Source organism: Etheostoma cragini, chromosome 15 (assembly GCF_013103735.1).
Source record: "Etheostoma cragini isolate CJK2018 chromosome 15, CSU_Ecrag_1.0, whole genome shotgun sequence".
Taxonomy (NCBI): Eukaryota; Metazoa; Chordata; class Actinopteri; order Perciformes; family Percidae; genus Etheostoma; species Etheostoma cragini.
This window is the reverse complement of record NC_048421.1, coordinates 13,668,761-13,695,891: the sequence shown is the minus strand read 5'-3', so window position 1 is coordinate 13,695,891 and position 27,131 is coordinate 13,668,761. Positions and strand designations below refer to the sequence as shown.

The following is a 27,131-nucleotide window of genomic DNA, read 5'->3' as shown; positions in this document are numbered from 1 at the left end:
TGGACAGATTATGAGACAAAGTAATGTAAAAGGTGCCCCACCCTCCTATATTGGGGCAATACAGCAGAACTAAATGAGATACAGCACAACAACAGTAGACATTTTGCGTCATTTTGCATCTCTCTGTGATTGTTTTGCGGCTCTGTGTAGGCATCTTGCATGGCTTTATGGTTGTTTTGCTTCCCTGAAATAGTTTTGCATTTGTTTTGGTTCCTTTGCATTTTGTCTTCATTTTGAATCTCCTTGTGGTTATTTAGCATTTTTTGGGGTTGTTTTGCATCTCTTCACATCTGTTTTGTGTCTCTTCGGAGTCATGTAAGTTTTTTTGTGGCTGTTTTGCATGTCTTCACAGTCGTTTTTGTCTCTTTCTAGTCATTTTACATCTCTTTGTGGTTGTTTGACTTTGTGATGTCACAGAGGTACTGATCCTAAGAAGCCAACTACTGCACCTATCACTCTGGTAGAATAAGCTTCCAGGGGAGGCGGCCTTTGCCACCCCTGGCCACCCCTCCGGCCCCGCCTCTGCACCCCTTTCCCAGCAGAACCCACTGAGACACTGGGAGCTTATGAGTTTCTCCTGTCATTTCTGACAGGCCCTCATTTGCTTTCATTCAGCGTCTCATCACAGCTTCAAAGACGAGTGGATCATCTCCCTCGGGGGGAGTGAGAAGATCAGTGTGCCTTCAAAAAATGACTGGTATCCAAAAATTCTTGACCCAAGGCAATTTTGCTCCTCATAATTGGCTTATTTTTGTCTTGGGCAATCATTAAAGAGTTATGATGTATTATATTGCCTGGAAAACATCATTAAGTATGTTGTGTAAAAGTGATTCAATAACATATAATTTTCTCTTGATAAACAAAACTGTGTAATTGAGGGGGGTAGCCATGGAATACACTGAGTGCATTCTTTCCTACCAAATAACAACTCTCCTGTTGTCTAACCAGGACAGAGTCTAACCATTGATCCAGCGCTAAACTGTGTTTGGTTCCAGCTGGAGTCCCCAAAGCACCAAAGCCTTTCACCAGGAAATGGAATTCTTTGACAATCTAGTGAGGAGGCCACACACACACACACACACACACACACACACAAACACCCACGTACCTCCACCAAGGCTCTAAATTTGTTAAAAGTGAATACCTAAACATTTCTGAATCAGGATCCACGTCTACTTTAAAATACATATTAAGCTAGATAACTATGGGATACATGTGTACTATTGTCTTTTTTCATTCAAATAAAAGCACCAATATTCTACTTTGGACAATTTCCAGGTAGCTAACTTTAAAATAAATGTTCTTGAAGGATTAAAAAAATATATATAAAATACACACACACACACACACACAACCTAAGAAGTAGCTTCCTTTGTGTCAAAGTCTAACAACTGGACAGAGCCCTAACTTTGCACCATGCATGTACAGTCAGTGCCCTTGACCAAAACACTGGTTCAGATCAGGAGTTGGTCCCCAGGCTGTAAAGGGCTGCACACTGCTCCCTTGAGGGAGGGGTTAAATGCAGAGAATGAATTTCACCACATGTATGTGTATGTGACGATGGAGTACCTTTAGCTCTACCTTTACAATACACTATAAAAGTGACAAACAAGGTCTAACCACCCATGATCTTTCGGTCAGTCGAAGTGGCGTGATCATGCTCCACACCTGGAGTCTGGATTTCATTTTGTGCCCGTGGTGCTCAGGTGTGGAGGACAACCAGTAAGCTCATCTCATCCTTTCCTCAGGGCTGAAAGATAAAGGACAGGCAGAGAGAAACCCTGCGACCTTGAGAGAGAGGTAAATGTGCCTCATGTTCTGTTTGGAAATGGTTTGAAGCGGGCCTTATTTCTCCCTTTCTCTACATCGTCTCTACTCTAAGCAACAGGTTAAAGCTGTGCACATCCAACCAATGCCCTGGGGATGTGTTATGACAACCGAAAATGGTGAACAGCGAGAGCAAGAAGTGGCATGAACAGATCTCAAGGTTTCTGACATGTGGGGGTGGGTGAAAAGGACCTCTGTTGAGAAGTATCTAGCCTGAAGATACAACCATCAACTCAAGTACCATCAGGCAGCTACGGAAAACTGCCTGGACTGACTTCTGATTGCTGCGTTGAATGAGGTAAAAAAAATACGGCTAGCACTGGCAAACGGTAGCTTGTAACAGCTCACTGCATTAATAAGGCTTGGATATGCTTTGCTTGCTCATCGATTCTTCCCTCCCAAATTAGTAGTAGACAGCGAGATGATGGAGATGACCCTTGATTGATATGTGGTTTTGTGAAGGTGCCAGACAGCACCCCAGGATGCTTTTCTTCACACTAAATCACCAATGACCAATTGTGAAATGTTCCCAGCTTGTTCTGGGAAATCTAAGCATGCCACTTTCACACAGTACTCACAATTTCACAAACAAACCTGTCTCCTTCTTCAGACATCCTCGCCACAGTGATCTGTGACTTACTGAAAGTTTGATATCATTAGTTTTGGTGTCTCTGACCGCAGGCAAGAAGGAAGCTTCTGAGTGGTCAGGCGGGAATATTCTGACACATATCTGTGGAAAAGGAGGACAGACTTATTAGACAGAATGAGTGTGAGCTGACAAAAGCTAGCCCCAGGACATGTTTCACAGCGTCTTTCCTGCCACATGTCTACATGTCAACAGACATGTGAGAGCTACGTGCTCTCAGAGTTTGTCTTGAGTTAGGGGAAATGATCTCTGCTACCACACCTGTCCGCTACTGCGTTTAAGAGAGTATCGAATATGATGGAAAATATAGCCTGCAGCCTAGATTTACATTTGAAGGGTTTAACGTCAATTGAATAACCGAAATGTTGACTTGTCCACAACGGGCTGTTGTGAGCCACTATAGCTGGATTCATTGTGCATGACATTTAGTTCTAACATTTGTATCCTGTTTCATCTTAGTGAGGTATCACAGCATTTATGATTTAAAACCAAAAAGGACAATTCAAGAAGGTAAATAAACGATGGGATTTGCTTTCCTATGAGGGTGTCTGCTACCGAGGTGGCTCGCTTTGCCGACACTAGGTGGTGTTTCTTTAGCATGTTGTACAAGCCAAATTAAAAAAAAATTAAAAAAAATAATAACACCCACATGTGATCAAAAGAAATTACTGAATATGGTATTAATGACGGGTAACGTTCCTTACACACAAAATTGTCAGAGAAATAGCCACTACAGTGCAAAAAAATCTGCAATTACATTTCCAGTGTCGAGAAATCGAGACAGAGTGAGCACTCTTCATTCCCCCTCCCCTTCTCTCTTTCAGGTGACGCAGCAGAACTTCCGCTTTCCTACTTCCGTACACAAACGCTCTGCTGATGACGTGTACACTCCACCACCGTTAGCTAGCTTAGCTAGCTAGCTAACTTAGCCACCTCTCAGGATTTAGGAGTTATAAATAAAGTTACGCTACAACGCAAGAGGAAATAGCGCTTCAACAAATCACGGAAGATGGAGACGCTTTACCATCAGACAAACAAGTAAGCCTAACAAGTCTTCTGTGGAAACTGTGCAGACTCTCAGCTAGCTAGCTAGTTAGCTAACGAGCTTATTTCTGGGGCTATTTAACTTCAGCCGCGGTTAACAGTAGCAAACTAACATCATAAGGGTCGGGTCATTGGTCACTGAAATCTTTACACAGCTGGTCGTTGACGTTCGTAAATGTTTGCCTGGTTGTATTCTGGCTTCAACTGTTGGTTCCCATCTACTAATGTTATGTTTTATTCTGGATAAGGCATATCCAGGAGGTGCAATCTCTCATGGGACATCTGGAGAAAACGGATCGCCAGTCAGTACACTGTAAGTATGATTTAAGCTTTGGGTCGGTGATAATCCACTGTTCCACTGTTCTGTATGAGTGTTGGTACTAATTATCAGGGTTGATGCCACCACTTCAAGCCAATTTTCCCCGGAATTGTTTCTTAATTTCTCTTCAACACAGAGTCCTTATTATGGCTGCCTCTCTGATACAATGACAGGAGGGGAGGTGGTGTCTCTCTAGTTGATTGTTTTCTGTGGTTGGTGCCTGCTCAATCAGTTCTGGGCCAGGCTGGTGCCAGGACAGGAAGAAGCAGGGGTGGGTGCAGTGACAGAAGCTGGGAGGGCTTCTTCTAGATAATGGTGGGAGCCAGGCAGTAGACACCCTTCTCCCCCCCCCCCCCCCCCCATTATGACATCAACATGTGTTTTAAGCTGGAGGAGGATGTAGCTTGCTAAGCCTACATGCTTACCAATGAGAGAGGGTCATTCCACTGATAATACCACTGTAGTCACAGTGGAATGAACACGTAACCACAGTCTCAGAAAACATAGTAAATCCTACTTTCCAACAAATCTATTACATTTACCAAGGGTACATTTTTACTTGGCCATTTGGTATGGATCCAAATAGTAAATGTATTTCTTCCAGTAATTAGTATACCATATTAATTGTCATTTTTTTGTGTTGTCTTTCTTTCTCATAATTCAAGTGTTAGAGAATGAACTGCAGACTAGAATCAACCAGATCTTCAATCATTTAGAACGCCTCGAGATCCTGGCAAGCAAGGAACCACCAAACCGCCGCCAGAATGCCAAAGTGTGAGTTTGGAGAGAGTCAGTTGATGGTGACCCTAAAGCTCCAGAGTTGGCTGCGGTGAGCCATATGCATCGCATAAAGGCACAGGGCAGAAGATGAGACAAGCAGCCCTGTCCTGCCCTGTGGCGATGTGGCTCTATGAAAACAGTTGCTCAGAAGCCCCGTCATCACCAGCATTCCTGCTGCATTGGGCAAAGACTCATTTCTGAGCTGGGTAAACAGGCCTCAGGGGACACAGTGCACCCCATCACTTCTCCGATCCTAGTCAAGCTAAGGATAGGGGGAGACTGGGAGAGACTGTGCATTCCAAGCGCATGAGATTTGAGGGAAAAGAAGTGTTCTCATTAGCCAGAACAACTACACAATTTAGAATTATGTGTTACATTTGGTTCAATGCTGCATTGTCATTAAATATATCAAGGAGGAGGTGAGCGAGATAATATTTTGCATTGTTATAAAGGGAGGTTTTGTAAACTTCATATTAAAGTTGAATCAACAGTTTCACTGTATTCTTTGCTTTCCCTTAGGCGAGTGGACCAGCTTAAGTATGATGTCCAACACCTTCGAACCGCACTGCAAAATTTCCAGTACCGAAGCTACGCCAGAGAGGCCCAGGAGAGAGAGAGGGAGGAACTAATGAGCCGTACCTTCACGACCAACGTATGTCTAATACACAGTGCCTTGTGGGAAGTGAAATAGCAAATACTGTTGCCACCCTGCTTAGGTTGGGCCTAGTGAAGATGGCAATCACTTTATTGGGCATGAATCCAGCATTCAGAGGTCCAAGTCTTCTGATAAAAATAGGGTTGGTAAAATTGTGATAGTGCTCTGTGAACTCTGACTCTTTTTTCTGGTTGAATAATGTGGAATTAATAAAGAGAGATTGTGTTTTTGTTCAAAAGGACGCAGATACCTCCATCCCCATAGATGAGACCCTACAGTTGAACTCCAACTTGCACAACGCACACAGAGGCATGGATGACCTCCTGGGCAGCGGCAGTAGCATTCTCAATGGTCTGAGAGATCAAAGATCTACACTAAAGGTGTGTGCATATGATTTAAGATCTAGAAATCATAAAAAAAAATCCATCTGTATTAGAGGAGACGACCTTCAGTTTTTAATAGAGAAAGCAACCAGAATAGAAGGGTAATACTTCCTGGATAGCTACGGGTTAAAATAAAAACATCAAAAAGTTCCCTGACCCAGTTTCTGCTGTTCACATTGATCACAATAGTTTCATTGTTAGTGTGCATGTGCTCAGCTAGAGGGTGAGTCCTTGTTTCCAGGGAGGAGATGGTCTTCCTGGTTTTGCTTCAGGCTTCCTCTTATCAGGGTGTGTCTGTTGATCAGCACTCACAGCCCGGTTGTCTAGCCATGGGAAACTTCTGACGTAGTGGCACGTCAGGGGTGGGTGTTAGCACTCAACTACTCCCAAAATCAGACAAATTAGTCTAGATAATTACAATGTGTTCATGTAATGTCTGAATTTTCCCAACCATTTGGGGTATTTATGGCGGTTATAGCCTAGCACATGTGATCATATCCATTTACATGGCTTTGTTTGGGCTCTGCACAGGGGACCCATAAGAAGATGCTGGATGTGGCCAACATGTTGGGGCTGTCTAACACAGTGATGAGACTGATAGAAAGGCGAGCAACCCAAGATAAGTTCATCATGATTGGAGGCATGCTGTTGACCTGCATCTTCATCTTCCTGGTAATCAGATACCTGGGCTGACCGCCATCTATCCACAACGTTGTGATCAGTCGTGGACCTGTTCTGCAGCACGTTATCCCTCATGATGTGAAAAGAGGAAGAATAGAATTTTTAACATCCGATTTGAATATATTTTTAATAAATTGTGCAAATATAGTTCCCCCCCCCCACACCATTTCAATTATTTTGAACACCTGCTAAATGGTGAGGTTGAAGACCTTAATTACATTCAGTATTTTATTCCACTTGAAGCTACAATAGAGCATTGAACTGCATCATAGGTCTGCTGCTTTCCTCAGATGACTAAAACAAATCCATAATCAAGTCAGATTTTTTTTATCAAAACCACTTTATCACTCTTGCGACTGCGCAAATGGCAAAAATACTGATAGTTATACTCAACTTGCTCTTGCTTCCACTGAAAAGTATTTTTGTTCCTGTTATTCTGCCTAGTTGGTTCCTAAATAGAAATGTAAGGTTTCATTACGTTGCAACTCAAGAAAACACCCTGAGGAATGTTTGGTTTTATGTTGATCATGTACATAACAACACAGCAATATGCATCTGTTATGAAAGACAATGGAAGTAGCAATTAACTTAAAATCATTAAAAAAAAATTGTTTCCATATTAGCTTGGGTCTAGTCTCACTATGGGAGTGATTGAGTTCTATTAATATAATGAAAAATGTTTCATTTCCTTTGTATGTCTATCAAATGACTGCTGGAATCAGCTGTTAACAGGAGTCAACTAGAGTTGAAATTGAGGGGCGTTAACTCAGCGGTTATGCTTTTTCCTTTCTTTATTTTTACTGTTTTCACAAGTCTATTCAAGGCAACTAGGGCACCATCTAGTGTTTCAGTTTTGACACTGACCCCTGCAAGGATGCCAGATTGTTCCCAATGACGTGATGCTGGTGTTTTCATATTTGACTGCTGAATGGTTATGTTTACTGGTGAATTTCATTAACCCTTTATTGAAAAACACAGGAACTCAAGATTTTATTTTGCTAAAACAGTTTTTAAAAAATACAGAGTTGCTACCGTAAAACAGACCAGTCATTTGCCATCCCAGCCCATCTTAACCCAACTTAATAAAACACACACGTGACCATACTCATCCATCTTCTCATTCTCCTTTTTCCAATACCAAACCTCTAGAATGTTAATAGGTTAATCTACAGCAGTTTTATTTACAAAATTACACAAAAGCAAAACACAGCCCTTCTTTTGAAGAGCATTTTTGGAAAATAACTTAAAAACAGAAAAATACATTTATTGCAGTATACTACAATCTTATTGTTACATGATGCAAATGCACCATCTTGATGTACAGATTTTCAGTGCAATTTATTCAGGTGCACCCTTGCCAAAGGGACCATGAGCTTTGCCTCAGAGCATCAGGGATGTTAAAACCCTTGCATCACATTTCCCCTCGCTTATGTGACAATGTCAAAACGATTCGGACACCATAGCTGTAATTTTAAATGGTCATCATTGAGGAGATTCTTCACATTACACACTGATATATGTACAAGTTACTGCATTACAAATTATTTGAGAGCATTGATCCAGTAGAGAGCAAGTAGTCATAAGAACATAAACAATATCAGTAAATATGAAGTAGTCTGTCTCTGAAGGTTACATTACAGAGTTGAAGCCGTTTGCCTACCACGTACTCCTAACATGATCCAGCTTATAGCTTCGTTAATAACATCTCTCTTTGGCTGCCAACATGAGCAAAAACAGAGAATATTTTTATTTGGGGGGAAAAAGCTCCAGTAGTTGCTCTGACTTATGATTAAAACAAACAAATGGATGGTGTTAATATACCTCAAACTGGAATATAAACCAATGTCTTGAGAAAGTCTGTTTAAATCTACACCCTGTTTTATAAAATTCAGGGCAAAATGTGAAAAAATAACTTGCATGAGCCAGAAGAAAATATGAACTTATATCCAACACAGGCAACACCACTTTGTGGCTACAACTTCTGTACTGTGTTGGCCAGTAAAAGGAAGTAGTATTTTATTGACAGCTTCCTGTCTCACTGCCTGCATGTTGCTGCAAAGACTTCATCTTAAAACCCTGAACCAAGCCAGTTAAGTCTTATTTCAAAGGTTGGGTGCTGTTACTATACTCCTTCAAGAGCCATGGTTAGGTGGGTGCTGGAGGTCCTGCCCTGAGAAGATTGGGTGTAGCAGTGGGTGGAGTTGGAGAGCTGCCGCTGCAGCAGCCTGTGAGGGCCGGGGTGTGAAAAGTGTGGGGTAGAGGGCGTGTGGTACATGGTGGAGAGCTAAGGGGGTGTGGTGAAGTGCAGACGCTGGGATAATATGTATAGGCTGACCAGAGAGGAAGGCTGCATGGTGGGCAGGAATCAGCCCAGCATGTCCTAGTGAGTGTCCCAGAGAATGGCCAAGGGAGTGACCTAAATGAGACAGAGAGATGGGGGTAAAGTGGTGCTGGGGAATGTGGTGTACCTGGGCCAACTGGGCATGTGCATGGTGTGGGTGGTGGGCATGTGCTGGGTGAATGCCCATGGCTGCAGCAGTGGCAGCATGGTGCTGCAGGATGGCATGTTGCACTGTGGTGATTGATGTGCCAGAGGCCATGGAAGCCATAGACACAGTGGGCTGCTGGATGTGGATCTGTTGGAGGGTTGGGGGAGGAGGAGCTGGGGCCAAGTTGGCAGCCGCCGCAGCAGCGGCTGCAGCTGCTGCTGCAGACGGAAATGTCTTGACCTGCTTGGCCAAAAGCTGCTGCTGGATGTGCTGCTGTGCAGCCTGTTGCAGCTTGCTGTACTTCTCCATCTCCTCTGGTGTGAATGTAATGGGCTGACTCTCCAAAGGAGCCAGTCCATCCTCCTCTGCCTCCATGCCATCTTCCTCCAGGTTGGGTGGTGGGTAAGCAGGGTAGGCATGCATTGGAGGCTGCTGCATTTCTGGCACGAGGGACTCCATCATGGGATTGTAAGAAGGGTCCTGTCCCGATTCTCCTTGGTACGGGGGCATCATCATGGAAGGCTCGTGTTCAAACAATGGCCGGGGTTCTTGGTGCACCTGGGATTCTGTAGTGGGATGCTGCGTCTCCTCTTGCACCACCATGACCTGTGGGGCCTCCTCAACCTTCTGGACAGGTGGCGCTGGAGGTGGTGGAGGAGGAGGGAACTCCCTTATAGGCTCTACCAAGATAACCTCTGCCTCAGAGCACTTCCCTGCACCTGATTTCTCCCCCTCATTGGGTCTGGTTAGGGGAATCATCGGTTTCTTCCCTGCTTGCAGCTTACCAAAAAGCGGCAGCATTGTTTTGCTTCCAAGGGTCGGGGGTAGTTTGGGACCAAAGTATCCCTGTGGTGGGTCCTTAATCTTATTCCCAGATTTTGTTCCTGTGGCAGAATCATCAGAGCTTTTTTTAGACTGAACCTTCTCCAGCAGCTGGCGAGCAGTAAGGGTATTTTTCTGTTCCCCTGCATCTCGGGACACCCCTGGCCTCAGAGACTGGGAGCTGGATGAATGGGTGTTGCGGTTAAGGCCTCGTGATGAAGATGAACGCGGAGACTGGGAACGGTAGATACAAGAGCGGTTGAAGTCTCTACGCTGTGCGTCACTGTCAGCTCGAGCCCTGGGGCCTCGTCGCCGAGGAGAGACTTTAGTGGAACTGGAGGAGCGGCTGGCAGAGCTGTGGCTCCGGCTGTAGCTGCGTCTCCACGATCTTGCACTAGTGCTGCGGCTCCAGCTACTAGAGCTTCTTGAGCTGCTCCGATGGTGCCGCCGGTGCCTCTTCCTGCGGCTGTAGCTGCGTGAACGTGAGCGTGAGTCTTCTGAGGAGGAAGAGGTGTACTGATGTCTCCTGGATTGTCTTCGTCCTCGGCTTCCCCTACGCTCATACTCCGAGTCTGATGAACGTTTGGAGTGCCTCCGTCTGTGACCCTCTTTGCTGTAGTCGCTGTAACTGTCTGAGTAGCTGCGGCTTCGGTGACTGTAGGCGCTGCTGCCGGCTGAGGAGCGCTCAGAACTGCTGGAGTATGAGTGACTACGAGAGGTTTGGCCACGATGGCGCCGACGACTGCTGCCCCGTCTTTCCCCCCGTTTTGAAGAACGGCTGCAGGACCGCCTTGATTCTGCACTATGGTGGCGGCGTTGTTCCCGAGGACTTGACCTGTGATGACGTGAGCGCTGAGTATTAGAGCCCCCTTCTTCTTCACTCTCACTGCTGGGCGGTCTACCAGGACCAGGACTCTTTTGAGCTGAGGTGGAGCAGGAGGCACTTTGAGGTGCACTGGAGTCAGTCTTTTGTCGCTTGGTGCCACTGTGATCCTCTGTGGAGTTGACCTTGTCGGTACCTTTTCCGGCTCCTCCTTCCTCTGCTCCAGACTTGCAAGGCACTTCCTTAGTAGCACGTTTCCTCTTTCCCGGTTCAACGCCTGCATTTCCCGTAGCTCCCACCGCTCCAGTTGTCAGCTGAACAGAGGAGGCAACAGCTTTATCTTCTGATTTTGGTTTTGCTTTTTCCTTTTCATCACCTGCTGCCTCATCTTGATTGGGACCCTTGTTTTTGGTTTTCTTCCTTTTGTGTTTTTTCTTCTTTTTGGGTTTCTCTTGCATTAGCTCAGTCTCGCCCTCTGCATCTTCTTCTGCTCCCTTGTCTTTTCCTTTACGTTTTGAGTGCTTTCCAGACTTCTTATGTTTCTTCTTTTTCTTTTTTTTCTTGGCACTGCCAGTTGCAAGCTTTTGCTCATCACCTTCTGGTTGGCCAAGGTCTTCCTCACCTATACTTGGCTTGTCTTTGTCAGTGCTGGTCCCGGGTTTAGCAGTTATATCTACTTCAGCTGTTGATGCAGCCATCTCTGGCCCCTTGCCATCAGATTCTTGACAAGGCTTAGGGGACTTTGCTGCTTTCCCGCCACGCACACCTTTGTTGCGAGACAGCTTGAAGTCAAAGTAGAGGGGATTACAGCTGTAAGACAAGGAAGGCTGAGCTTTTGTAAATTCGAGGAGCTCAGAGGGCCACTGCAGGGTAGTGCTCTCATCTTTGCTCAGAACTGGAAAGAAGGGACCGGTGGGGATTTTAGGACCCAAGTTGGAATCCATTGTGTCCTGTGTTGTTGTGTCTTCGGCTTTTTGTGTAGGGGAAGTGGGAACCATGGTAGCTGTATCTGCCGCGAATGAAGACACATCCTCCGTCTTCATTTTAGGTGATGGAGGAGTTGGCTCTGGGTCAGGGGATAAAGTGACATTATCTTGTCCCTTTTCGGTCTTGCACTCTGTAAAGTCGGGCTCTGTCTGTTCAGAACTATCTTCAACCTTCTCCTCCTGCTCCTCTTCCTCATCTTCTTCTTTTCCAAGACACTGATCAGTGGCCTTCATAAACAGCAAAAACTGGAAGTGAGGCTTTACCCTGCAGTGAGCTGGAGGTATATAGTGGTAGTACTGAGGCTCCTGTCCAGCATATCCTTCCTCTTTTTTCATCATCATCTTCAGTTTGTTGAGAGTGGAGGCTAGAGAGGCTCCATCGTCAGGCTGCTGCACCTCTTCGGTTGTTGACACACTAGCGTTTTCTCCTCCTTCCCCTCCTCCTTCACCTCCCTTAGAGCTGTCTGTGCTGCTGCCAGATGTCTCCTCTTGCCCTCCGGTCTTCTCTCCCTCCTGGGTCTCTTCTTCCTCCATAGCTTCCTCTCCATGATCAGCAAACACTGCCGCTGCTGTCTCCAGCTTTACTGGGGCTTTCTTGGCAAAAGAGAAGGACACACTAACTTTGGATGCGCAACGGGTTGGGGATGAGGAGCTGTTCTTCCCCAGAGAGAAGCTGACTGTTGGACTTGGCTTTGGGGAGGCTTCCCCAGTTTTATCTGCCGGAGATCCTTCCATGACACAGTCTGTCAAGGCAGTGTTTTCAGGTGTCATGTCGCCATCATCTGACTTCTCTCCATCCACAGCCACTGTGGTAGTTTTGAACATGGGCCCACTTCCTGGAGTACTGAAACAAAAAAGCATGATAACACAGAGTTAAGGGTTAACTGTGCCCACTGAAGAAATACCGGACCTAATTGCAGTGACAGGATAGTAGCATGCCTTGTGTGTTTTGTTTAATTATGGGCCAGACAAGTTCTCAGTATTGTTTAGCATCGGGATTCAATTGTATAAACCAGAAAATAGTAATGAAAGTGTGTGTTTGGCATTAAGGGGTTGCACAATTGTCCCTCAAAAGACAACAGACATTCATATGCGTTTTACCACTACAGATATATTTTAAAATCCAGCCAGCAGAGGGAACTCCAGGAATGAATTCTTACCGGTCCTGTTGTTTTCTCTGCTCAGCCAGCTCGTGCAATCGACGCAGCATCTTTTCTTGCTTTTTTCCACCTTTCCGGGAACGGGATGACACGTTACGAGCAAACTCTCTCTGTTTCAGCTCCTTAAGCCTCTGCATTACGCAAAGACAAGACATTGACAAGACAGGGAGAAACAAAGCACATCAGGATCTCTTCTCGTACAGAAAAAAAAGACAAAAACACTTTTTGACAGAAAAGATCTCCAATAGGAGTACAAGAATTGATAATCAAAAGTACCTGCTTGTGAGCGTGGTCATAAGAGTTAATGTGGTTGTCAAACTCCTGGTGTTTGGTGTACTGTTTGTCACATAGCTCACAATAGAAATTGGCTCTCAGGTCTTCCAGAGCCTTTGCAATGGCTTTCTCCTTTTCCATCTGGTCCTATTGTTGAGTGAAAATACAGGAAGGAATAAGTGAATATTTTACTACAGTATCTAGAGGACTTGGTCTCCTTTTTTCTTCTACTTTTAGATGTACTACAGCACTCCCACTTACACTGACCGACACTAATTTTCAGAATGACACCAGACTGAAGGGCCCTTACCTTGTATTTTTGCCGCAGTTCTTCTGTGTCCTCCTTTTCCACTTCAAGCACTCTTCTCTTCTCTGTGGCGTCCTCTGCATAGTCCAACTAAAAGTACAGACGCAGCAGTTAAAAAATCCTCCTGAATCAACAGGAGCAGCCCAAATTCATCTTATATGCTGTTCATACATTTTCATTACATGTTTTGGACAAGCTGCTACGCAGACTATGATTGAGCTATCTGTGTTGCTTGTGTTTTCTCCCACACGTTTCTGATGCTGGCAGATTGGATTTCAGTTGGACATTAACAAATGAGTCATGCCTTTTTCAGTGGCTTTATCAAAACAAGTCCTCCATCTGTGTAACTCCATTAATGTTAAACTTCTCTACGGTTTGTAATTTTTTTTCTCAAAGGAGAACAGGGGACAACAGATTTACAGAACAGTATGCATAATCTAGCAGACCAAAATAATTTTAGTTAGACTACAATAGTAAAGGCATGATGGATTGTGGGAACATGTCAACTGAGACTTCAGTGTTTAGGCACCTAACCCATATCATTAATCTTTCTCCACTGACCACTTTACATTTGGCACCCATTTACTGTCTTTATTTAGGTGAGTGTTCTTCTGGCATCCACCACATTCAGCGTTGTCTGTCAGGCTGCCAGTTGTGAAGAATGATAACTTCAGAGAATTGTTTTCGCTGCCTAACAGTCCAATGCTGTGGAGCTTTACATGCCTCCAGCTGAAACTTGACGCTGTGCTTAGTACTCTGCGGCTCATATATTGTTTTTTCTGCCACAGAAAAGGATTTGATGAACCCAATGATTCGTTCAGAGACTGTTAGGAAGTCAGCACTGAGCTCTTAATGACCACGGGTTGTGTCACCATGTTCTTCATTTCACCTCTCAGTAATGTTTGTTTGTTTGCTTGTTTATTTATTTAGGATCCTCATTAGGTCCTGCATTGCAGGTGCTATTCTCCCTGAGGTCCTTACAGCTCACTTGAAAATGTGGCAATGCAATAATAAATACACATAACATCAAACAATAAAAAATTTAATTGTAGGACAAAAACTAAACGTACACACTCATTTCATGACAACTCATTAAATAACAATACACACACATAAGACTAGGATAGACTAAAGGACAGCTCCACCAGTGATCATTATATAAAGTTAAAGATTATAGTGGTGTGTGCTCAAGCAAGTGGTCTTGCCCAATATCAAAACGAGTTCAGAGCAGATATTTCATTTATGATTTTATCATTTCCTCATTAAAAACATAAGAACAAATGATGGGGATAAAACAAACTGCATCTTACCTCCATCTCCATCCGTCCCATCCCCATGACATCATATTTGAGGGTGATGGGCACAGGGTCGGTGCGTCCTGAGGGAAGAGAGACAGAGAGAGGACTAGGTGAGTCTTTGAGACTAAGATGGAGGGCCAGCTCGGAGACAGCCTGCTTTTAGAGCATACGGTGCTGGGGTTAGAAAATTTTGCCTTAAAGTGCAAAAAGACCAGAAAGCTACAGTGAACCAAACGTCAGCCATTCTCACAGCTTACTGCAGCCACCAAGTACAGAGTATTTATCTAACTTTTCTTAAATTTGGCCTAGCTGCGGGTTTGCATTTGAAATGAGTCAAATTAGCTGCAATCATTGATTTGAATGAAGTCAGGGCAACAAGGTTGTTCAGCAAAATGTCTTAATAGAAAGATAAAGCTCACTAGAAGCAAGACTGTCAGCCTTTAGCTAATCTATTTCCATATCTTTCCAGTGTAGTTGTAGTTGTGCAACCCATCACCCCTCCCCCACCCGCTCATTGCTGCAGTCCTGTTAAACCAGATTGCCAAGTTTATCCAGGACACTACAGCTTGTGAGACTGTTTTCTGTTGGGCTGTGTGTGTGTGTGTGTGTGTGTGTGTGTGTGTGTTTATTCTGTGAGAGAAGGGAGTTGCAATAGGTCTGCGCAGCTGCTGCCGATGCTTACTGTGAGCCACTGCGACACCCTCAATGAGGAGAACAAAGCCTTGCAATGTTATCTAAGGCCTATTGCATCATCTCTTTCTAAACCATCTGCCGGTCGGTTGACCCTTGCAAACCCCTTCTATTTTAATAAAGTCCAAATCTGTTCCCTTGTCACAGGCCCCCTTTCTCATCATGACTAGAACTAAAATGATTATTTCTTTCCTCTGTCTACTTAAGCTACATTATGAAAGCTGTGAAAAGAGCTAGCTCGGAAGGAAATTAACTGTAGAAAAATAAACAAACCAAAGATAACGAAAAAGAATGAAACATTAAAGATAAAAAATATATAAAAATCAAAACTACTTTGGAGATTGACACAGAATTGCTTAATCCACTTATAATCAGCCAAACAAAGCAGAGAGATAGACAGAGTAAAATTAAAAAAGGACACAAGCACTGAACTACAGCGGAGTGACGTCACAGGCCAGGTATCGCCATGGTGACAGTGCAAGGGATGGGGATACTTACCTGGTAAAACAAGGGTAGGGGGAAGAAGGAAGGGGAGGACAGAGACAGACAGACAGGGGAATCTCAAAACAAAAATGCATAAGAAATTTGGACTAGTTCTGCTGCTCCTTTTGCCAGCCAGATACAATAATTAATCATACTGATAGTGATTATCAATTCAGTTTGATTTCAGTTTTTTCTTTTCCCACATATTCAAGTTAGTTTTTTGCATTAATTGATTTACTATGTATACCATTGGGCATATGGAATATATACAAGCATTGAGCATGCAAATGTACAATAAGAGTTGAACTGCTATGATGCTTGTGTAAAGTAGGGCCAGTGGTTTGAATTTTCTAGAAATTAATCAAAATTAAGGTTCTCTCTATTACATAGAACAACCAGAAGGCCCATACCAAAATAATACTTTGAGCCAAAAAGAGCCCAAAGATAAGCAGTATACCTTGACTATGAATTTATTACTTTAAATGGAACTATTTCCTGGCACATTCTTACTTTCCTGGACAGAAGTAGGAAGGTAGGAACATTATTCAATGTTAATATTTGTGCTTTCCTGGAATAATTTAGTCATCACAGCCCAATGACATTTATTCTGAAATCATAGATGCATGAGCATTGTAACATACAATGGCATGCCTGGACTCTCAGTCCCACTGCAGTGTCTGGATGGGTGTTTGGCTGAAAACCTTACTCTGATTGCATAATTATGGAAGCCTTATTCCAGTGAGGAAGTGAGGAAATGACTTATTATGAGACATCTAGAGCCCAGACTATCTACTGATATAGGTGTGTTCACACTCCAAAAAAGTGGTTGGTCTGTTAGTCAGCCACTGCAGTGGTCTGTCTGAATGGAGTCACAAGCCAGGCCTAGAATTAAAGATTAATGAACAATTACAGTCATCCCAAACTACCACCAATCTTTAAAACACAGTGACAATACTTCCACATTACCCATTCAAGTGGAAAATAAAAAGGGACTAGACAAAAACAATGTGCATCTAAATCACAGGGTGTGAATCACAAGGTTAAAAAAAAACTGAAAACAAACGAAATGACAATGTTCTAAGAGTAATACATATGCATGATAATATACAAGCAGCAGAATGAGGACTAATAGAGAAAATTGAAAGCCTATATAGCATTGGTGCTCTGATGAGAGGAAAACAAAACAAATGGGAGAAATTAAAACAAAATAAAACAATTCGATTTGGGGATAAAATAACATTTACCACTAAGTTTACCATCAGCACAACATGGGCAGGATCAAATCGCTGTAAAAAAGAAACACCAATTGGTTAAGCAGGAAGATTGAGGGACACAGAGAAGGGATTGTGGGGTTATGAGTGTGGTTGTGGGGTTAAGGGTGGGGGGGGGGGGGGGGGGGGGGGGGGGGGGGGGGGGTTATTACCAGAAGGGTTTCAGTGTGTCCACCACCCCCCCTCCCAATCATCACTTCACACAGGGCTAGGTGCTTACAGGGATATCCTCTCACCACTCTCCCAACCACTCGTCCAAGTCCCCAGGCCCCTAGCCTGGTGTCATCTTGCAATCTCAACCAGAATATGTCCTAAAAGGTACCAAACTACCATCCCTTATGAAGTAAATCCTGTATCCCTGCATCAGTAAAAACCTAAATTTTTTACCTTCACCAAAAATAAATCAGAGAACCCATCCGAAAAAGTTTGGAAGGAGCTGTAATAGGTAAGGGAATAATTCATAAACAACTGAGTCTTACAGCATATTAACTTTAACAAGTAAAGGAAAAAAATAAAGTTGTGAAGCAAAAGTAACATCTACTTTTGGAGTGTCTGATACAGGGAAATGTTTGTGCCTTAAAAAAACAAGGTCAAAAATCTGGTCTGAGATGATAGATGCCTCTAGGGACAACCACCACTTTCCCCCTGTGAGCTTTTTGCCTTGCAGACCCTTGTCAGCCCAGTAAGCAAATCTCCCTGAGATTTTTTCATTTCCTCGCTAGCCATCAGCGAGCGAGCTTGTTTTTGGATGTGCTTAACCCCAGAACGAGTGAACACATGACACACATGAAAAAATACTTGAGGAAAGAGCTGGCAAGGCTTTGAGCAGTGCTTAGAGTGGAGTCTGCATTGTTATGTCGCAGCAGTTTTACCAAAGTAGACTTACAAATATAAACTGCGCACCCGTCGGGAGTTAAACATTTCACTTCTTTACGTAAAAGTAGTAATTCAGTGTGTTACCTCCAACACTGCTTAAAGCCCCAGGTGAGTGTGACAGTTTGAGGCAAGCAGGAGTGCACCTCTGGGACAATCATGCTGTGCAGGAGTAGCAAAGAAACAGGGAGAGGACGGGTGCATGTAACCATGAGGACAAAGACATTTGAGGTGTAGAGACAGTCGAGGTGTAGAAGGGTGGTGAGACATTCCCTGTAAGTTGAGTCTATGGCCCGGTCAGTAACAGACACATACACATCTCAGTCCCACATAATGACCACACACAAGTTTCACAGGTTTGGAGGTAGAAACAGGCAAACAAGCAGAGGAGGGAAAATTTGCTACTCTGCAAGCCATTCAAAGTCTGAGCCGTAATTACAGCCGATCAGATACCCAACAGCAGCAACGGAAACTCAAAAAGAAAAACAATTTAACATCCTGGAGATGATGAGGATTCTAAGGGGTGTGATGGAATTATGGCTTTTCTAAATCTACCTTGATTTAAAATTGATTTTTTTTCTTTGTTCAAATAGAAGCGCTTTACTCTTTGTGCAGATTGAAATAAAGGTTTAGTGATTATGAAGCAAAGAGGAGGAAGCTGACAGAGGCCATTAGCCTACGGTACACTGTAAAAGGGGTGTTACATTGAGGTCAACCTCAGAGTGGGAGAAAGAAAACACACCCACACACATACTGACATACAGAGGGAATCCAACAAACCTTACCTAAAAAGGGGCAAAAAGGACAAAAGAAGAATAAGAACAAAGTCAATACAGTGAAAAACTTAAAAAAGGGGACACAATGCTTTCACTTCAAATTCCATAAACCTTCTCTTCTTGCAAGGACAGGAAAGGAGAGGAAGATTACAATGATTATCCAGCAAACTTCAATGTGATGCAAGGGTGCAATTGTGTTGTGAGCCAACTCCTAGGTGCATTAAGCAAATCTGAACAGAGATAGTGGGCCATTCATTCCTTAACAACTGGACACACTTTGCCGCAGTCTCATCTGCCCACAAAGCAGGATGCTTACATAACCACACATCAGTGGTGCCAGCAGCAAAAACAAGAGCAGAGTTGACCCCTACAACTTGTGCTCTCCTCCAAACAAAGTACACATCCTTATCACATCAAATAGATTGTTTTTCAGCTGTTCAAGGCCAGATGGAAATAAACAATGATGCACACCAAACGCTGAGCGTTTATACTATTTTTTTTATTTTTTTAAATGTAGGCTGCTAGCTACAAGGCAGAGAGGGCAAAATAATTTAATCAAGAGCTGTCATCATATGGCATCTTGATGTGCTTCTGTAGCATTAACGTTAATGACAGAACAAACCTGTAGTTTATCCTTTATTTTTCATTTTGACATGAGACAATTACAAATCTGGATAAACTGTATAGGCGTGAGTGACGTACAACAATACCTGCCTGTTAGACTATTTCCACAATGAGCCAAATACATGTGATACCACCACTTGTTAGCCCAGATGAAAACAGTGGAAACAAATATATTCTTCTATTATTTATTTGAATGTAAATGTTTTTATTATTTCTTCTTCTTACTCCTCTTGTGATCAGCAAACAAAATCAAGCATCACAGCCATCATCTGGTGAACCACTACGCACGTGTAAACTACATACACAACAGAAAATCTCATAACCTAAACCACAAACACAAGACATTGACTTTTCCATAATCTAACTACGCTGCCTACCAATCTAATTAAGCAGCACAAGCCTGAATGCAGACAAACTGTCTTTTGATTTACACAGTGAGTTTACTCATTTTCCAAGCACCGCATATGCCCCTATATGTCCATGTCTAAGACTGTAACTTGTCTTCAGTTTGGGCATGTGCTGCAGACATCTTTCTCAGTCAAATTCTGACATTGAGCATCTTACTGCTGGGTTTACAGGGGAAGCAATGCACTCAAGCAAATGTTGCAATTAAACAACAAAAGAGAAATGAAGTGAATGTAAATGACTGCATGGGAGTTACAGAAATTTAAGATTTGAGTAGGGATGCACCAAAATGAAAATTCTTGACCGAAGCCGAATAAAATGAAAATACTTGGCCACAGCTTGATAACCAAATGCTTTTTACTACTTTGTCTTGCTTTTCAAAGAAATTAGTAAATTACAAAACTACAATTAAAAAAAAAAATTATTAAACACTGAACATTTCAACATTCCAGCAGACACTATACTGAGTGACGTTAGTGACTGTGTGGACATGGTGTATGGAGCGTGGATTGAGAGTAGAGCAGACTACGAGTGCTACGATGTTAGGGAAAAGCGAGACAAAAAAAAAAAAAAAAGGTAGGAAAGATGGTGTGAAAAATAAAAACAAAAAAGCTTCTCAACAAACGGTGGCTACAACTGTTAATACTGCCGTGTCTCGGCCCCGGTCTGGACATGAGATGCGCCTCTCACTCTACGTTGGTAAGTATTTAATTGCGTCATTAAAAACTTTTTTATCAAATTTATTTAGCCGTTTCACTTATTTAGCCAAACACACTTTTTTTTTTTTGCCATTTTTGGACGAATAATTTTGGTGGAACATTAGGTGCATCCCTAGATCTGAGGTTAAAATGGTATGGAGCGAGGACAGAAAAAGAACACAGAAGAGGTAGACAAAACTAAATGCTAAAAAGTATGCTGAGAAACAAGCTCCATTCTTAGCAAACTGCAAGACTCATTGGCCTGCCAATGACAGAGTTACTCATAGTCGTAGACAATGCGGGAGATGAGGCTGTAAAGGATAAAGAATGATATAAAGAATGATAGAGGGAGTAAAGATACTCATGAAAGAGGAGGAAGAGACAGGACAAGGCTCAGTGGAAACATGCCAGGGCTCTGCACCACCATCTCTGAGCCAATGAGACTATGAGCATAGGGGGGTTGAGCTAATGAGGTGCTGACGTTAGCCAAGACCAACACACACAACTCTGCTCAGCCTGCTTCCACTTACAGAAAGTCAATATCAACTGGGCCATACAATTACAGATGTCTCCAGCAAGGAAACCTTTTTAATGCGTCTTTCTGGTTAAAAGTTTCTACATCTTACATCATTGTGCTTATAGAGCATTTTACTGGAACCACTTTCAAAACAGTCTAAAGATATGACATCAATGATATCCATGATCTTAAATAAAAGAAACGTCTAGTGTGCATAATATGTTGATAAAAGTAAATGTTAAAAAGACTAGAGAGATTTGACAGACATCGCAAATCTAGTAAAAACTTAAAACACAATCCAAACAAACTCAAATCCAGACTGTCTGGGTACTTTAGTTCTAGATTAGGTCCAACATCTTTGCCACAGGGGCCTGTTCTGTAATTGCAAATACAACTGACCAGACAAGGCCCAAAAAAGGTATTGTACATTGCCTGTTAATTCAAGTGCTCTGCATTCCTGCAAAGACATGCCATGTTGGATGGAGTTCTGGCTAACACGTTTTGCGTTTCCAAAGACAACTATGTGCTCTTAATTGTACTTCTGCGACACTGCCACAAAACAACTCATGTCTCAGAAGAGAAGCAACATATAGCTCCTGTGACCAAAATATAAACCTGGCTAGGTAAATGGATTACATTTTAGAATTTCTTTGTTTAACCAGGGATTCAAAGTAAGATCTGAAAACGGTACGAGATCTAAGTGCATCAGCAATCCATGAGTACATACAGTAAACACTTTTTCTAAAGCTGGAAAAAAAAAAAAAAAAAAAAAAAAAAAATGGATTTGAACAAAACTACCTAATTAAACTGAGATTTTGACGGGGGAGTTGGGGGGGGTGTCAGTGTTTGTCTTTCAATGCATAATTGAAACACAACACTACAATCTCCCAACCCAGGGTCCCTGACCTTAGTCTTAATCCTTTACAACGCCCCCGGAAACAAGTTTGAGGGAGCAACAGCATGCAAGCAACAGGAACAAATGTAATGACGTTTGTTTAAATAAAAATATTTTACCCAGCAATCGTCACAAAGGGATAGATTAGAGAAAGAAAGAAAAAAGAAAATTTGCAGATACAAAAAAAAAAAAACTGGAAATGTGAGGGGGAAGAAAATGACAGAAGGTGGTGGCTCAGTACCACCAGCACACATTGAACATAGGTGTACAGAAGAGTGATTCCTTACCCTGCATGGTTTTGCCAAGACCTTGTCCCAACTTCCAGCCATGTTTCTGAAGCAGCCGGTGCCCGATGTTATCCTAGCAGAGAGAACAGAGGAGAAAAAAACCAAAAATATTCCAATAATAAGAGAAGCTTTTTCCCGTTGGTACTGGTCAGAAACAAACAAAAACAAAATAAAACACTCAGATCACGCTATCATCATCAGCACAACCACCACCACCATTATTATCGTCATCCACCTACAGCGTGTACTATCAGTGTCTTCCAGCACAAGGAGTGGTAAGGGGGTTGGAGGATAGAGTGGGAGACCGAGAGAAGGGTAGGTTTTCCACTATGATGAATACATGAGGCTATGTGTAGCCTGTAAACTACAGGATACCCTCTACAGTAGGAGTGCAGTTTCTAAGGCAAAGAAATTGGGCATGAGCATTTCTACTTTTTTGGTTGATAAAGATAACACATCAATTCACATCCACTAACTGAGAAGTTAAGGAGTGGGAGGAAGGTGGGGGCAATATATGTATCACACACGCATACATATATGAACCACCACAGAGCAAGATCTTAGTACACAAAAAAGTGACACAGAACAGGTATGGAAATCTTGCATTAACAAAACGAAGACCAGAAAGTCCAAGCTTGCTGTGATTTCGTAACCATGACAAGGGGAGCACCATGAAACATATGCAGCTGTCACAGAAATAAAATAGCAGGAGGAAGAGAAGGAAGTGGAGCTAGTGGGCCTTGGATTACCATTACAAGGCCCAGGGTGGACAGAATATGTACAGTGATATGTGGGTGTGCAGGTGAAGAGAGGGAGACATTGTGTGCATGTAGTCCCATTAGATATACTAGAAATAGCTATTGTGCATGTTTTTGAACACCTTCAGCATCTTTAGTTAGTTATCAATGGTCTGACTGTGATCCCAACCATTTAAACCATTATTAGATACAAATGTACTGTAGGTCTCAGATATCATAAAGAACCTTCTTGGCAGACTTTACCAAACTGCAAAGTAGTTTTTAGTTAGCATAAGATAAAATATTTGCAGTCCACTTTAAAGTATTTTGCTTTTCTTTTAAATACTAATCGTTGCTATGACAATATATACAAACACTGCACATGTGGACAAGATCAGGCAAACTGATTATGTATCAAAGAGGCAAGAGAGGAGTGCGAGAACATACACAACAGGAATTCATAGCACACTCTGGGGCCAAATGTGCATGTCTGAGACAGTTATATCACTTGTATGGGTCAGCAAGAAAACAAACATTAAGTGAAATGCAAGACTCTCCCACCACTACACACTACAGTACATCTGCAAGCACAAATAGACAGGAACAATGAGATTTGAGTGTTTTTTCTGTTGTGATTATAACTATTCCAAGCGTGTCTAACATTCACCAGAGTGCTGCATTCTATCAAAAAAACATACAAACCAAACAAAAAGGATATTTATAATCACAAAGAGATTGACAAACTTTCAAAAACAGAAAGTGAAGGGGTTGGAACAAAATAGCATGCAGCATTTTGTTAAAGAATTTTAACAAAAAGGATCGTCGGTGTTAGTAGCGCACTGTGAATGGTACACAGGGGTGGGGCAGTGGGGTGGATGGCGGGTTAACAAAACTCCAACTATGCTAGTCTTGGGTGGATCAGGCAGAGAGAGGAAGGTGATGGCTCAACAGGGCTTAACTAGTTCTCTTTGACAAAAGAGGAGGTTCGGGACAGGGGGGCAGAACAGAGCAGAGCCATGGTGTAGGTGAGTTTCTGGGGTGGTGGGGGTGAGCTGGGCTTGAAAAGATTAGTGCATGTGAAGGGGAGTGGTTGTCAAACACACAGCACCCACTGCATCTCCGCCCACAAGGTCTCATTTGGGACACATTTGCATTAATCTTTTTGTAAACCACTGTTGGTATTTCAGTGCAAACTGTTGCCTTCCTTTGCCCTATTTTTCTGGAAGAATTAAAGTCTATCAGTTGTGAAGATTCTACCATTGTGACGACTAGGATTTACATCTTAATCAACTGCCTGACGTTTGCCTCCCAATTGAGTGGCTAAACTAACATTTCCTGTTTACGTCGATAAAGGAATGTCGGTACACGATCCGTCCTGCGCATGTGCAATATGTTCGCGCACGCGCAGATGATAATAATGTTGTGCGAGGATTTACGGCACTGCACGATCTGTTCCACAGTGGTGGTCTGCTGTTGGCCTTCACCGGAAATTTATGTATAAAAGTTACTTCAGTTATACTTTACTTGTGTTAATTTAAAACACAATCACTCAATACTTGTTTATTATTTCTATAAAGTCTTAATTTAGCTGTAGGCTTCTTTTACCACTGTTTGAGTAACGTTATTGTAGACTGACTCAAAGCTAGTGGTTAGCCGGGAAGCTAACGCCGGTGGAAGTTAACCGTCCTCTAAATACATCCATGAGACTGACGGCTAACCGCTACAACTATGACATATTGTGCCGTACAGATAGTGTATGGATAGCTAAGAGCACGGCTAGCCACCAACGTGAAGCTGGCGCTAGTTTAGCTAACAGAAATTTTGGCTAACCGCAGTTTGATTCAGCCTAAAATAACATTACTCACTAAACTAAACAGTGGGAAAAGCAGGCTACAGCTTAATTAAGACTTTACAGTAATAAAGACAAGTATTGAGTGATTGTATTTTAAATGAGCACAAGTAAAGTAGAACTGACGTAACAGCTGTTATATATTTAAACTGTTATTTAAAGTTTTGAGGGTCTTTTACATGCCGTCTCAGCTGGTTGTGACCCGAATTAGCTGTTAGCTAAACTAACACTAGCTTTCCGGTGGAGGCAAACAGACTTTCTTTACCTTTCCATGGGAACAGATTGTGCAGTATCGTAAATCTGCGTTTATCATATCATCTGCACATGCGCGGAACGGATTGTGCACCGACAAAATCTATGCTAGGCCTCTCATGGTTGACACCGCCTGCCTGTGTCAACTCAAAGCTTGGACATTAAATGCCCCATTAATATGCCATCACTGTGTATAAGATGTCCTTGCCTGGATGTTCCTGGACATGTCACAGAAAAAGGGAGGTAGTGTGTGGTGCCTCCTGCCAGGTGGCCAAATAATCCAGAGACTTCATTGTGTAGGAAAACACTGCAGAATTTGCTGCAGTGAACATCTCCCCCTCCCACCATCATTGGGTATACTTCTGTCCCTTACTGCAGTATTATGGTGCAACACTCTCCACATTAACATTTATATTGACTTTGAGGACTGGCTCATCTATAAGGCTTGGAGCAAGGAGGAAAATAATAGGCACCTTAACCTAAACGCCTGAGAAATACTCTTGGTCAGCCTCTACACAATTCCTGGTAGCGGATTTGTTTATTTTTTAATCGCAAAAATCAGCAAAGTCTGACCAAGAGTTGTATAATGAAATGATCTGAAAGCTTAAAGAACATAAGCCCTACATGTTTCATCTTACAAAGCTTAGGATTTTTATTTAATTTTTTATCTCAGTGAGATTAAAGAAATATTAAAAAGAAGGGCAGGTTGGATGAGGCACCAGTTACAACTGCTGACACTAACAGATTATTTAAAAATGGGCTAAGCAAAGGTTAAAGGGCTGAGATGAGGCGCAGACTGCGTGCTGAACAACGGATGAGTGCACCAAAAGAAGAGACAGACAGACGGATGAAAGCAACGACGGCGAGTCCAACAGCAGTGCAAGTGGAGTGAAGGCATTTCCATACGAACCTGGCTTTAAAATACTGGGCTGTCAAAAAAACAGTCACACGTGACACAACGTAAGAAACCAGCCAAACGCTTTCAACTGCAATTCTTCTAGCTTCTCTAAGGTCTTAAAAATGCAAATCTCTCTCTGCTTTTAAATAAACATAACACTTTACACAAACAGAAAAGGTAGGCATGTCAATAAATCCAACAACTGACTGTTAATACAGGAGAGAGAAAAATAGAAAAATGTTATCCAAACAAAAGAGATCTACAGTAGGGGGTGTTTTTAAAACTGTGCACTGTGCCATCATTGGCACAGTGCATGGAAAAAGATATGGGTAAGGGAAGTGATATGCAGGGGACCCCACCTAGAGACCTCAGAGTATTTAGGAATCACATCGCTTCAGTCTATGCAGCCCTTTATATGTGTACTGTATGGTTGTGTTTGTGTGTCCCTGTCTGGGTAAAATAAATTGCTCCTGTTTAGATTACCTAGGAGGATGTAACATGAGAAAGGCATATTAATCCACAGAAGTGACTAAAATTAAATAAAACCAAACTGCATAATTTATGCAATTTTCTTTGGATGACCACTCTCAAAAACATTAGATTTTACACATTCTGAAAAGAAAACAGACAGGCTCCTTAGGGATCTGCCTTGCAAAACGTGGGCTGCTGAGGTAACTCATACAGTGGTGTGAAAAAGTGTTTGCCCCCTTCCTCATTTCCTGTTCCTTTGCATGTTTGTCACACTTAAGTGTTTCGGAACATCAAACTAATTTAAACAATAGTCAAGGACAACACAACTAAACACCAAAAGCAATTTGTAAATGAAGGTGTTTATTATTAAAGGTGAAAAAAAATCCAAACCATCATGGCCCTGTGTGAAAAAGTATTTGCCCCCTAAACCTAATAACTGGTTGGGCCACCCTTAGCAGCAACAACTGCAACCAAGCGTTTGCGATAACGTGCAATGAGGCTTTTACAGCGTCCTGGAGAAATTTTGGCCCACTCATCTTTGCAGAATTGTCCTAATTCAGTTACATTAGAGGGTTTTAGAGCATGACCAGCCTTTTTAAGGTCATACCACAACATCTCAATAGGATTCAGGTCAGGACTTTGGCTAGGCCACTCCAAAGTCTTCATTTTGTTTTTCTTCAGCCATTCGGTGGTGGACTTGCTGGTGTGTTTAGGATCATTGTCCTGCTGCAGAACCCAAGTTCGTTTCAGCTTGAGTACACGAACAAATGGTTGGACATTCTCCTTCAGGATCTCTTGGTAGACAGCAGAATTCATAGTGCCTTTTATCACGGAAAGTCTTCCAGGTCCTGAAGCAGCAAAACAGCCCCAGACCATCACACTAGCACCACCATATTTTACTGTTGGTATAAT

At 42.7% G+C, this 27,131-nt stretch overlaps 2 protein-coding genes across 8 annotated transcripts in view; one reads left to right on the top strand and one right to left on the bottom strand.

The window, feature by feature from the left end:
• The first annotated feature begins 3,287 nt into the window (after window positions 1-3,287).
• gosr2 (golgi SNAP receptor complex member 2) lies at window positions 3,288-8,076 on the top strand. The gene is made up of 6 exons (XM_034894918.1): window positions 3,288-3,511; window positions 3,766-3,830; window positions 4,502-4,610; window positions 5,136-5,268; window positions 5,511-5,651; window positions 6,186-8,076. Exons 1-6 carry the CDS (start codon window positions 3,483-3,485, stop codon window positions 6,345-6,347), a joined length of 639 nt encoding a protein of 212 aa, XP_034750809.1. The 5' UTR covers window positions 3,288-3,482; the 3' UTR covers window positions 6,348-8,076.
• Window positions 7,489-27,131, bottom strand: part of gpatch8 (G patch domain containing 8) — a 29,589-nt gene continuing 9,946 nt past the window's right edge. For 2 of the 7 annotated variants that reach the window (XM_034894912.1, XM_034894916.1), the window contains 8 exons: window positions 25,761-25,779; window positions 22,013-22,085; window positions 16,911-16,952; window positions 14,506-14,573; window positions 13,199-13,285; window positions 12,892-13,035; window positions 12,616-12,746; window positions 7,489-12,299 (listed from right to left, as the gene is read on the bottom strand). In XM_034894912.1, the coding sequence (XP_034750803.1) occupies window positions 8,468-12,299; window positions 12,616-12,746; window positions 12,892-13,035; window positions 13,199-13,285; window positions 14,506-14,532 (4,221 nt within the window). In that variant the 5' untranslated portion in view covers window positions 14,533-14,573; window positions 16,911-16,952; window positions 22,013-22,085; window positions 25,761-25,779 and the 3' untranslated portion in view covers window positions 7,489-8,467. The remainder of the gene's footprint in view (window positions 12,300-12,615; window positions 12,747-12,891; window positions 13,036-13,198; window positions 13,286-14,505; window positions 14,574-16,910; window positions 16,953-22,012; window positions 22,086-25,760; window positions 25,780-27,131) is intronic. The other 5 variants (XM_034894910.1, XM_034894911.1, XM_034894914.1 and 2 more) reach the window with 3 other exon arrangements.